General features: G+C 42.2%; 1 protein-coding gene across 2 annotated transcripts in view; it reads left to right on the top strand.

Annotated features, from left to right (window-relative positions):
* The window catches only part of LOC138735916 (WD repeat-containing protein 70), a 95,432-nt gene that overhangs the window by 12,927 nt on the left and 68,385 nt on the right, over positions 1-14,120 (top strand). For both annotated transcript variants that reach the window (XM_069884584.1, XM_069884592.1), the window contains exons 4-5: positions 3,001-3,097; positions 4,891-5,086. In XM_069884584.1, coding sequence (XP_069740685.1) covers positions 3,001-3,097; positions 4,891-5,086 — 293 coding nt within the window. The remainder of the gene's footprint in view (positions 1-3,000; positions 3,098-4,890; positions 5,087-14,120) is intronic.

The raw sequence follows: 14,120 nt of genomic DNA on the forward strand, positions 1-14,120 counted from the left end.
GCCACCCAAGAGATGGAGATTCACTGTCACGCATGTTCTCCTCTCCTTCCCTCATAACCCCAGGTGGTTCTTTTCTTCCTGTCCATTGTTTGTGTTGTGTGGTTCTGGCCCAGGTAACCATCCGAGGCGCAAAACCTGCCTCTCAGTTCTCGCCGTTCCATCACCAAGGTACACAGACTTTCCAAATGATGCAGCAAAGCATTCACACTTCTCACCTTGCTTCCTGCGTTGAATCTTTACAGGGTCGCCTCCTGACAATGTGACGATCATGGAGTGCAATGCAGGTGGTCAGTCCACCAAGTGCCACTGGATTTCTGGTCGCCTGCCACTTCACCTCACAGACTCTGACCATTCTGACTCGATTCTGGCACTGTGGCAGTGAGACCAAGGAGTACTTCCACTTCTGCCTGGGCATGTTGCAGTGTATAAAACATGACGTCAAATTCTCTGGATGGAGAAAGCTTTCTCTTCATGTTTGGATTAGATCAGGAGATTTCTGTTGGCCATCTTGGCTATGTTTTCCCTTGTTTTTTTGGTTGACTCCAGAGTCAAACACTTTCCAGACTTGGGTCTGAATTATTCAACTCATACTGACAGAAGTGTTCACCTCCACCTTGTCGAAGGCAACTAACATAAAACAGGGAACGCTACAGCAGAGTACAGGCCCTTCAGCCCTTGATGTTCTTCTGGCCCATATATTCATTAAAAAAAGTACTAAACCCTCTCTACCCCATAACCCTCCATTTTTCTTCCACCCATGAAACTGTCTCTACCACCACCCTGGCAAGGCATTCAAGCCCCCATAACTTGATGTGCAAAAAAAAAAAAATTTTCCCTGACGTCTCTCCTAAACTTCTCTCCCTTCACTTTGGACACGTCCTTTGGAGTCTGCTATTCCTTCCCTGGGAAACAGGTGCTGCCTGTCCACCCTATCTATGCCTCTCAGAATCTTGTAGACCTCTATTAAGACTCCTCTCATTCTTCTACTCTCCAAAGTGAAAAGTCCCAGCTCTGCTAAGCTTGCCTCAATGACTTGTTTCCCAATCCATGCCACATCCTTGTAAATCTCCTCTGCACCCTCTCTATAACTTCCACATCCTTCCTATAATGAGGTGACCAGAACTGAACACCACAGATTTGTAGAGGGGCAGCATTTCCTCTCGATTCCTGAACTCAGTCCCCAATTAGTGAAGGCCAGCACCCCACAGGCCTTCTTAACTATCCTTTCAACCTGTGCAGCAACCTTGAGGGTTGTATGGATTTGGACCTAAGGCCCCTCTGTTCATCCACACTCCTAAGTAACTGACCATTAACCCAGTACTCAGCCTTCAGGTTTGTCCTTCCAAAATGCATCACCTCACACTTAACTGGATTGAAATCCATCTGCCACTTTTCTGTCCAACTCTGCATCCTGTCGATGTCCTCTTGTAAACTTCGACAACCTTCAGCTCCATCCACAACTCCTCCAATCTTTTTATCATCTGCAAACTTACTGACCCATCTGTCCACCTTTTCATCCAAGTTATTTATAAAAAGCACAAAGAGCAGGGGTCCCAGAACAGATCCCTGTGGCCCCTCCACTAGTCACCGACCTCCAGGCAGAATACTTTCCTTCCACTACTACTCTCTGCTTTCTACAGACAAGCTATTTTTTTATCCACACGTCCAAGTTCCACTGATCCTGAGCCTCATGACTTTCTGGATGAGTCTCTTGTGGGGGACCTTGTCAAATGCCTCACTAAAATCCATGTTGACCACATCTACCACCCGACCCTCATCAATTTCTTTTGTTACCTCCTCAAAAAACTCAATTCGGCTTGTGAGCCATGACCATCCCTTCACAAAGCCATGCTGACTATCCTTGTGTAGACTGGACCTCCAAATGCTCATAGATCTTAATGTTAAGAATTTTCTCCATTAGTTTACTGATGTAAGACTCATTGGTCTATAATTCCCAGGATTCTCCATTACATTTGCCGTTCTCCAATCCTCCAGCACCTTCCCTGTGATCAAAGAGGATTCAAAGATGGTAGCCACTGCCCTAGCCATCTCACCTCTCCCTTCCCGCAGCAGCCTGGGGTAGATCGTGTTGGGCCCCGGTGACATCAATCTTGATGATTTTAAGAAGATCCAACACTTCCTTGTCCTTAATCTCCACATTGTCCAGCACTCAGGCCTGTTCTATTCTGACCTCACCCTGAATAAGGCCCCTTTCTCTCGTGAATACTGAAGCCAAGTATTCATTTAGGATGTCCCCAACCTCCTCTGCTTCCAGGCCCATTGTCTCTTTTATCCTTCTGTTCTTCACATACACATAGAACACCTTGGGGTTCTCCTTAATCCTACATGTCAAGCCCTTCTGAGTTTCTGAATGAGGCTCTCATGGGGGACCTTGTGAAATGCCTGACTAAAATCTATAACAGTGGTTCTCAACCTTTTTCTTTCCACTCACATCCCACTTTAAGTATTCCCTATGCCATTGGTGCTCTGTTATTAGTAAGAGATTGCTTAAGGTGGTACGTGAGTGTAAAAGAAAAAGGTTGAAAACCACTGTTTTAATCTTCCCTCATTGACTCGTTATGTGCACGGTTTCAGAGCTCCAAAGGAAATGGGCCAATGACAATTTTTCTCAAGTAAAATATTTCAGTAACATTTGGGTCTAGAGCAGTGGTTTTCAACCTTCCCTTCCGGCCCACGTATCCCTTATTAATCATGGAGCGATGGCCTAGGGAATACTTAAACTGGTACATGAGTGGAAAGAAAAAGGTTGAGAACCACTGGCATAGATTTTAGTCAGACATTTCGCTAGGTCCCCCATGAGACCACATAAAGTCCATATCTACTGCCTTACCCTTGTCAATTTTTCTTAACTGATAGGCAATTTGTTAACGATAAATATTGTCCCTGCTGGAAATGTCCGAGCACCTCTCGGCTCTGAATTTTGATGATCTAATTATTGTTGTTTTCACTGAATTTTGTGATATTCTCCCTCTTCATCAGAGAAGGAGCAGAGTTCGGTGGAATCTCTTGAGACGTCACCCAGTGTTGGGAGATCAGGCTCCCCAACTGAGAAGAGCCACCCTCACAACACTACCAGGTAAGCAGTATTGACCAAACTTCCACCAGACACTCCCTGGCACACTCTGGCATGCACGTCAGGATGATTATTTTAGTTTTTAGACACACAGCACGGAAACAGGGCCTTTCGGCCCATGCTGCCCAATTGCCCCTAATTGATCTACAACCCCCGGTACATTTCGAATGGTGGGAGGAAACCGAAGCCCCCAAGGAAAACGGGGAGAATGTACAAACTCCTTGCAGACAGTGCGGGATTGGATCCCCTGTCCAGATCATTACCGCTGTAATAGCACTGCACTAACCGCTGCGCCAAACGTGCCGCCCATTTGTGGTGCATTGAGGCCATTGGATTCAAATTTATTGTCGTTCGTAGCAAGGTGCATTGAGAAAGTTTGTTTTTTCGAGTGGTTCAGCAAGTAAGTCAATAATGTGGAGATGAACAAGAAAACGTAGATGCTTGGGTCAAGTTTAATACATAAAAGGTGCAGAAAAACTCAGCAGGTCATACAACATCCAGAGGAAGGAGAAGGCATCAGCATTTCAGTCCTGAGCCCTTTGACAGGAATCCAGAGTCACGGACAAAGATGAGTTGGTGCAAAGCAAGTGCAACATCATTTTACCACCGTGAGGCTCAGTCAAGAAATGGGATAATGGCAGGAAAATCACGGTGTATAAATCTGGTGATACTCAGTGTCAGACTTGAGTATTCTTCCTCATGCAAGGGGGGGTTGGGAGGGGTGGTGAAGAAAATGTGGCTGGGGTGGGATGACTTTCAATATGTTGGCTACTTTTCCAAGGCAGTGGAGGGTTTCACCAGAGTCTGTGGAACAGAAGGGTCTGAGCAGGATGCAGAACCCTCTGTGCTTCCTCTGCTCTTCGGCAGAGCAGTGCATGTCCCACTCAGTGATGCACCCTGACAGGTGTTGAGGGAAGTGTGTGACTTGCCAAATTTCCTCAGGCATGTGGGGAATTAGATTAGATTCAACTTTTACTGTCATCCTGCCAGCTAATGAAATACAATTAGCTTCCAACCACAAGTACATAGAATAGTGCCAGCCACAGAGGTCACGTACCCTCCACAATCCACATTCCCACCTTCCGGCTGGAGAGGTCACATACCCTCCACAATCCACTCTACAGGAGGATCATAGGGCACTGACCCTGGAGCAGTGAGTATGATTGTGGAGGAAGTACCAGTTCTTACTGACTGTGGCCTGCAGGACGGGAAGTCTTGGATTCAGTTACAGAGGGAGGTGTTGGGGCCAAAGGTCTTGGAGTTTGGGAATGAGTTTGTTTGGTACCAAAGTCTTGGAGTTTGGGAATGGGTTTGTTTGGTACTATTGAGTTGAAGGCAGCTCTCTCTTCAACAAATGGTAGTCTGATAGAAGTGCTCTTGTTGCCCAGATGTTCCAGGGCTGAGTGTAAGGCCAGGAGATGGACCTGTTGTTGTGGAAGGTGAACTGGACTGGAGCAAGACTGGCTAGAAGGCTGGAGTTAACATGAATCATGACCAACCTTTCAAAACACTTCAGAACCACCTGCCAGTAGCCAGCTCTGCCTGTCTCTGTATTTCTCAGCACTGGGACAGTAGTGGCCTTGAAGTAGGTGGGAACATCAGCCTGTAACAAGGAGACGTTGAAGATGTCTGGCTGCTCTGGACAGGCTTGTAGGACAGGTGCAGAGATTCCATCTGGGTTCACTCTCCGGATGTGATGTCTGGTGGTGACCGTGGGTCGACCGCATCAATGGACATGTATGTTTGCACAGTTGGTGGTGAGTGTAATTCTGATCTCATTGTTACTTGTCTGACAGTTCACCTGTTGGTGGTGGGAGTGGAAGTGAAGACAGTGACAGTTTGAGCAGCGACGAGATTGGTCCCCCAGTGCCTTCCGCCTTATCCAGATTGGCCCTTGAGGAGCCAGGAGGAGCTGCGGACCTCCCTCCAGCTGCGTCCTGCCACAAACTGCAGGAGGACACAGACGAGGAGGATGAGGAGGAGGAGGACGATGTAAGTGTCCGTTTCTCCGTCAGGTAACAGGCAAGGTGGGTGGGTTTGAATGAAATGATTGGAAGAGGTGTGGTAGTTGTGGACTGTTCCTCCTGGAATAAAGGAAGCAGTGGGATGAACTTCCCAGGTTGATGAACTCATGAGGTTGGATAAAGTGAATGCGTGGAGATATGTTTTTGTTGGGACGGGAGAGATTTTGGAGGCCCCTGAAAGCTGAGCACATTTAAGTTTATTTTTTCTTGGGAGATTAAGAGTGTTATTCTCAAAGGGCAGTCTTTGAATTTTTAAATATTTTGCCTTTCACCCTTAACCCATGTTGTCCAGTTTATGTCTCACCCAACCTCAGTGGAATAAACCTGCTTTCATTTTCCTCATCTCTACCCCTTATAATTGTGATTCCTGTGGGAAGTTGGGTGCTGCTGCACCCCCTCACTGACCAGATCAAGGACCTGGACTTGCATCTGGACATCCTTTGGTGTCTTCTTGCTCAGCAGTCTTCCCCAGACTCCCTGATGTGGGCAGTGATGGCACAAGGCTTGTTGGCTGAATCCTGTTGACCAGCTCAAAGCAATCAATGGGATCCCATCTGTATCCTTGGACCATGCTTCTGGCGAGTTACTCTCCAATACAAGATTGCTGGAGAAGAAAATGCACAATCTGAGGCAGAGAGAACTACAGGCCTGCTGTTCTCTGGTGATGACAGAAACAGGGCTCCAGGACTCTATTCCAGACTCAGCAATCCAACTTGATGGCTGTATCTCTTTCAGAGCAGACAGAGACCCTGCTGCTTCTGACAGGGCAGGGGGACTGTGCATTTACATCAATAAGAACTGGTACACCTATTTCTCAGTTTTGAAGACCTTGTGTAGAGCAGAGATAAGTACCTCCTGGTTAAATGCAGATCTTTCAACCTACCAAGAATTCTTGGCAACACTGATTGCTGCAGTCTACGATCCACCTTAATGAGGGTGAAGCCATGAAGGAGCTTTATGGTGCTGTCTGCAAAGCTCAGAGGTCTGACCTTGATGGTGCGATGATTACTGCTAGTGACTTCAATCACGCCAACCTGAAGACATGGTTTCAACAGCACGTCAACTTCGCCACCAGAGGAGACAGCACGTTGGATCAGGTATTCACCAATGTCCCCGATGTGTACAAGGCTGCACCTCACCCGCAACTTGGTCTTGGTTATTCAGATCATATATCCATCCTGCTAACTCCAAAGCAAACTAGGTCAGTTCACAGGGAGATCAGGACATGGCCAGGGAGGGGAGGGTACAGCAGTGCTGCAAGACTGCTTTGACATCACGGACAAGCACCGTTTCAGGGAGGTGGCTACCTACAATGGTCATGTAAACATCAAGAAATACATGAGCTCAGTGACTAGTTACATCAACAAGTGCATTTAAGATGTCACTGAGATCAAATGCTTCACAACCAGGACTAACCAGAAACCATGGTTGGATGCATAGTTCCGACCCTTCTCAGAGCTCATTAGATGCTCTACTAATAATGAATCTTAATTTTCTAAATTTATGGGGTTCTTTCCTTAATTATTTTCAGAATATATAAGATTATTGGATCCCATTTTACTGTTTGGTTGATGTTTCACACTCTATTGGAACATGTATGTTTAATCAAAACTTCACAAGGGAGGGGTTAGATCATTCGAATAGATTTTGTTTTAAATCCATTTTTTGTCTCTTTCATTGGTTGTTTACAGCTATTTGTTAATATATATTTACTTTGTTGGATATATATTTTTGTTATTACCTATGTATGAGCATATATAAAACAATAAAAATATTGGAAAGAGAACTATTAAAGTACAACCCCAGAACCAGAGCCATCAAATCAAATTCAAAAATCAAACTTACCATCCCAGAATCTCATAGTCATGAATCAATATTTATTTATTTGTTTGTATCAATGAATACTTGTCCTGCATATCTATCATTGGTCTGTTTGTGTGTGACGTCTGTTTGTGTGTCTGCGTGTTTTGCGCCAAGGACCGGAGAACGCTGTTTCGTCGGGTTGTACTTGGACAATCAGATGACAATAAACGACTTGACTTGAACCATGGCTGAGTGGCGTTTGTTACCAGCCCCACCCTCCTCAACCTCTGCTTGTACACAGGAGCATCAGCACAGCCCGATGATTTGACTTGTTGTGGCTGTAGACTTTGTTTCTGTATGTGTTGCAGTGGTCTAGGGTGTGGATTCATGGGGGTAAAAGCTTTGGGGAAAGGTTCCACAAACTTGGGTCACTTTGTCTGGAGAATTGGAACCTGAGATGACCTGACAGAAGCTGGCAGCAGTGACCCGATTGCGTATGCCCGCATGGTGTGCTGCCTCCCTGGTGCAAGGATGGGGGATATCTCAAATCGGGTCCAGGGTATTCTAAAAGAGGAAGGCGAACAGCATGATGTCTTGGTACATGTGGGTACCAATGACATAGATAAAAAGGAGGAAGTACTGAAAAAGGATTACAGAGAGCTTGGTCGGAAACTAAGAAATAGGACAGCCATGGTGGTGATCTCTGGTTTGCTACCTGTGCCAAGTGCAACTGAGGACAAAAATGGAAGGTTAAGAAAAATGAATGTGTGGCTGAGGGGCTGGTGTAAAGGACAGGGTTTTGGCTTCTTGGATCATTGGGATCTCTTTTGGGGAAGGCATGACCGCTACAAGAAGGATGGGTTACACCTAAACCCAAAAGGGGTCAATATATTGGCAGCTAGGTTTGGTACAGCTGTCGGGTGCGGTTTAAACTAATTTGGCAGGGGGGTGGGAACCTGTATGATAGGGCAAAGGACAGAAAAGATAAAACAGGAAAAGTTAGGTTAGGCAGCGAAAGTAAAAAATCAGAAAGAGCAAGGAGGGTGAAAAAAGCAAATCTGAAGGCTTTATATCTTAATGCAAGAAGCATTCGGAACAAGGTAGATGAATTAGCTGTGGAAATTGAGATAAACAAATATGATTTGATTGGGATTACAGAAACATGGCTGCAGGGTGGGCAAGCCTGGGAACTTAACATCCCGGGGTATACGATATTTAGGAGGGACCGGCAAGAAAGAAAAGAGGGTGGGGTAGTATTGATGGTGAGAGAAGGGACCGACACGATTGACAGGAAGGATATTAACTCAGAAGATGCGGAATCTATATGGGTAGAACTGAGGAATAGCAAGGGGCGGAAAACGTTAGTGAGGGTGGTATATAGGCCTCTAAATAGTAGTGTAGAGGTGAGGGAAGGCATTAAAAGAGAAATTAGAAAAGCGTGCAATAAGGGAACAGCCGTCATCATGGGAGACTTTAATTTCCATATAGATTGGACTAGTCAAATTAGTAAAAATACAGAGGAGGAGGAATTCCTTGAATGTTTACGGGACGGTTATCTAGACCAATATGTCGAGGAACCAACTTGGGAGCAGGCCAATTTAGATTGGGTATTATGCAATGATAAGGGGCTAATCAACAATCTTGTTGTGCGAGGCCCTTTGGGTAGGAGCGATCACAATATGATCGAATTCTCACTCGACATGGAGAGTGATGAAATTAAGACCGAGACTAAGGTCCTGAATTTAAATAAAGGGAATTATGATGGTATGAGACGGGAGTTGAGTAAGATTGATTGGGTGGTGTTTATGGGGGAGTTGACTGTGGATAGACAATGGAGAGCATTCACGGATCTAATGGAGAAATTGCAAAAATCATTTATACCGGTTTGGCATAAAAATAAACCAAAAAAGGTGACTCAACCGTGGATAACAAGGGATATTAGAGACAGCATTGGGTCCAAAGAGAGAGCATATCAATTGTCCAAAAAAAAGTACCGCAACCGAAGACTGGGAGCAGTTCAAGATTCAGCAAAGGAGGACAAAGGGATTAATCAAGAGAGCAAAAATAAATTACGAAAGTAAGCTTGCGGCAAATATAAAAACCGACTGCAAAAGCTTTTATAAATATGTCAAGAGGAAAAGACTGGTGAAATCCAGAGTAGGTCCTTTGCAGTCGGAATCAGGGGAATATATAATGGGGAATAAGGAAATGGCAGACCAATTAAATTCTTACTTTAGTTCTGTTTTCACAAGAGAGGATACAAATAACCTCCCAAGGATGTTGGGAAACATAGAGACTAATGCAAGGGAGGAACTGAAAGAAATCAGTATCTCTAAGGACATAGTCTTGGGGAAATTGATGGGATTGAAGGCAGATAAATCCCAAGGGCCTGATAATCTACATCCTAGGGTACTCAAGGAAGTGGCCATTCAGATAGCAGATGCTTTAAGAATTATTTTCCAGAACTCGATAGACTCAGGATCAGTACCCATGGATTGGAGGGTAGCTAATGTTACCCCACTATTTAAAAAGGGGGGTAGAGAAAAAGCGGGGAATTATCGGCCTGTGAGCCTTACATCAGTAGTGGGCAAAATGATGGAATCCATTATTAAGGATGTAATAGCAGAGCATATGACTAGCAGAGAAGGGATCGGACGGAGTCAACATGGATTTACAAAAGGTAAATCGTGCTTGACAAATCTATTGGAATTCTTTGAGATGTTGACAGGTAAAATAGATGGGGGAGAGCCAGTGGATGTGGTGTACCTGGACTTCCAAAAGGCCTTCGATAAGGTCTTGCATAAACGACTGGCTTCCAAAATCAAGGCTCATGGGATTGGGGGCAAAGTATTGATGTGGATTGAGAACTGGCTGGCAGGTAGAAGAAGAGAGTTGGGATAAATGGCTCATTTTCTGAGTGGCAGGCGGTGATCAGTGGGGTACCACAGGGATCTGTACGGGGACCCCAGCTGTTCACAATTTACATTAATGATCTGGATGAGGGGATTGGATGTAATATCTCCAAATTTGCAGATGACACTAAGCTAGGAGGGGTTGTGTGCACGGAAGAGGGGGTCAGGAAGCTCCAGTGTGATTTGGATAAATTGAGGGACTGGGCAGATCCATGGCAAATGCACTACAATGTGGATCAATGTGAGGTTATCCACTTTGGTAATATAAACTGGATGGCAGATTACTATTTGAATGGCAATAGATTAAGAGATGGGGAAGTGCAGAGAGACCTAGGGGTACTTGTACACCAGTCTCTGAAGGCGAGCATGTAGGTACAGCAGGCGGTTAAAAAGTCAAATGGTATGTTGGCCTTCATATCAAGAGGGTTTGAGTCTAGGAACAAGGATACCTTACTGCAGCTGTACAGGGCCTTGGTGAGACCCCACCTGGAGTATTGTGTGCAGTTTTGGTCACCTTATCTAAGGAAGGATGTTCTTGCAATGGAGGGAGTGCAGAGGTGATTCACCAGGCTGATACCTGGAATGGCAGGAAAGACTTAAGAGGAAAGATTGTGCAAATTGGGATTGTACTCCCTGGAGTTTAGAAAATTGAGAGGGGATCTCATAGAGACATATAAAATTCTGGCAGGACTGGACAGAATGGATGCAGATGGGATGTTTCCAAGGATGGGAAAATCCAGAACCCGGGGCCATGGTTTGAGGATAATAGGCAAACCATTTAGGACTGAGATGAGGAGGAATTTCTACACCCAGAGGGTGGTGAATCTGTGGAATTCATTGCCACAGAGGGCAGTAGAGGCAGGTTCATTAAATCTATTTAAGAGGGAATTAGATCTATTTCTTCAGTATAAGGGTATTAAAGGTTACGGAGAGAAGGCGGGGACGGGGTACTGAACTTTAAGATCAGCCATGATCTCGTTGAATGGCGGAGCAGGCTCGAAGGGTGAATGACCTACTCCTGCTCCTATCTTCTATGTTTCTATGTTTCTATGAACCTGATCGAAGTTTATGAAATCATGTGAGGGTGGACAGTTAGAATCTTTTCCACAGGGTAAACACGTCACCCTCTTGACCTGCCATTCTCAACAGGGCCACAGCACATTTCAGTAAAAGTCTTGTTGTCTTTTTTTTTTAATTTTTTATTTTTCACACTATAAACCATATTGATCAAGATACATACATTTTCCTTCTTAAATATAATCAGTGTCGTTTTCTCCCCCACTTCCCTCCTCCCCTCCCTCCCTCCCTACCTCCCCTCCCATTTACTTAAAGTTCAAAAAATAATATACATTAAACCCGTCAAACAATGTTGTCACTCAATAAAAATAAACAAGAAATTCCACTGAGTCAGTTCTTTTCATTCTCTTCTCCTTCTGTCATTTTAGGTGGTAGATGTCCACGGTAGGTTTTCTCTATTATGTTTCATGTATGGCTCCCATATTTGTTCAAATATTGTAATGTTATTTCTTAAATTATAGGTTATTTTTTCTCATGGAATACATTTATTCATTTCTATATACCATTGTTAACTTCTAATTTCCAGGCTGACATAATACATTTTTTTACTACAGCTAGGGCTATCCTAACAAATCTTTTTTGTGCACCATCCAAATCGAGTCCAAATTCTTTGTTTTTTATGTTACTTAGGAGGAAGATCTCTGGGTTTTTCGGTATATTACTTTTTGTGATTTTATTTAATATTTGGTTTAGATCTTCCCAAAATTTTTTCACTTTCTCACATGTCCAAATTGCATGAATTGTTGTTCCCATTTCCTTTTTACAGTGAAAACATCTGTCAGATACTGTTGGGTCCCATTTATTTAACTTTTGAGGTGTAATGTATAGCCTGTGTATCCAGTTATATTGTATCATACGTAACCTCGTGTTTATTGTATTTCTCATAGTTCCAGAGCATAACTTTTCCCATGTTTCCTTCTTTATCTTTATGTTTAGATCTTGTTCCCATTTTTGTTTAGTTTTACCATTTGTTTCCTCGTTCTCCTTTTCTTGTAGTTTAATATACATGTTTGTTATAAATTTTTTGATTATCATTGTGTCTGTAATCACATACTCAAAATTACTTCCCTCTGGTAACCTCAGACTGTTTCCTAATTTGTCCTTCAAGTAGGATATCAGTTGGTAGTATGCCAACACTGTATCGTGAGTTACATTATATTTATCCTTCATTTGTTCAAAGGAAAAGCAATTTTCTATTCTTTTGATCCTTTTTTCTCCCATTCTCTAAAGGAAAGGTTATCTATTGTAAAAGGGATTAGCTGATTTTGCGTCAGTATTAGTTTTGGTACTTGGTAATTTGTTTTATTCCTTTCTACATGAATCTTCTTCCAAATATTGAGCAGATGATGTAATACTGGAGAATTCCTACGTTGTACCAATTTTTCATCCCATTTATATAATATATGTTCAGGTATCTTCTCCCCTATTTTATCTAGTTCTAATCTAGTCCAATCTGGCTTTTCCCTTGTTTGATAAAAATCTGATAGGTATCTTAATTGTGCGGCTCTATAATAATTTTTAAAGTTTGGCAGTTGTAAGCCTCCTTGTTTATACCATTCTGTTAATTTATCTAGTGCTATCCTCGGTTTCCCCCCTTTCCATAAAAATTTCCTAATTATTTTCTTTAACTCCTTGAAGAATTTCTCTGTCAAGTGTATTGGCAATTCCTGAAATAGGTATTGTATCCTTGGGAAAATGTTCATTTTAATACAGTTTATCCTTCCTATTAGTGTTAGTGGTAAGTCTTTCCAATGCTCTGTCGTCCTGTAATTTTTTTCATTAGTGGATAATAATTGAGTTTATATAGATGGCCAAGGTTTTTATTTATTTGTATACCGAGGTATCACATTGCTTGCGTTTGCCATCTGAATGGTGATTCTTTCTTAAATTTTGAGAAATCTGCATTATTCATTGGCATTGCTTCACTTTTATTTGCGTTAATCTTGTACCCCGACACTTCTTCATATTCCTTCAATTTCTTATGTAATTCTTTTATTGATATTTCTGGTTCTGCTAAGTGTACGATAACGTCATCTGCAAATAAACTGATTTTATATTCCTTGTCTTTTAATTTTTATCCCTTTTATTTTTTGTTCTTATCAGTTCTGCTAGTGGTTCTATGGCTAACGCGAACAATAAGGGAGATAGTGGGCATCCCTGCCTTGTTGATCTGCTTAAGTTAAATTGTTTTGATATATATCCATTTATTGTCACTTTCACCAATGGCCCCTTATATAATGCTTTAATCCAATTAATATACTTCTCTGGTAAACTGAATTTTTGCAATACTTTGAATAAATAATTCCATTCTACTCTGTCAAAGGCCTTCTCTGCGTCTAAAGCAACTGCTACTGTTGGCGCTTTTCTCCCTTCTACTGCATGAATTAAGTTAATAAATTTACAAATATTGTCTGTTGTGTGTCTTTTTTTAATAAATCCAGTTTGGTCTAGATTTACTATTTTTGGTACATAATCTGATAATCTGTTTGCTAATAGTATAGCTATTATCTTATAATCTGTGTTAAGTAATGATATTGGTCTATATGACTCTGGTGCGAGTGGATCTTTCCCTTGCTTTAGTATTACTGTAATTATTGGTGTTTTACATGAATCTGGTAAGCTTTGTGTTTTGTCAATCTGGTTGATTACTTCCAGGAGGGGCGGAATTAATAAATCTTTAAATGTTTTATAGAATTCTATTGGGAATCCATCCTCTCCTGGTGTTTTATTATTTGGTAATTTTTTCATTATCTCTTGTATTTCTACTATTTCAAATGGTTCTGTTAATTTATTTTGTTCCTCTGTTTGTAATTTTGGTAGTTCAATTTTAGTTAAAAATTCATCTATTTTGTCTTCTTTCCCTTCATTTTCAGTTTGATATAATTGTTCGTAGAATTCTCTGAAGTTTTCATTAATCTCCGTTGGATTATATGTGATTTGCTTGTATTTATTCCTTAATTCCAATACCATTCTCTTAGTTTGTTCTGTCTTAAGCTGCCATGCTAGAATTTTGTGCGTTTTTTCTCCTAGTTCATAATATTTCTGTTTTGTCTTCATTATGTTCTTTTCCACCTTATATGTTTGTAGTGTTTCATATTTTATTTTTTTATCTGCCAATTCTCTTCTTTTAGTTGTGTCTTCCTTCAGTGCTAATTCTTTTTCTATATTTGCTATTTCCCTTTCCAACTGCTCTGTTTCCTGATTGTAGTC

The sequence above is a fragment of the Narcine bancroftii genome, chromosome 1, assembly GCF_036971445.1.
Source record: "Narcine bancroftii isolate sNarBan1 chromosome 1, sNarBan1.hap1, whole genome shotgun sequence".
NCBI lineage: Eukaryota > Metazoa > Chordata > Chondrichthyes > Torpediniformes > Narcinidae > Narcine > Narcine bancroftii.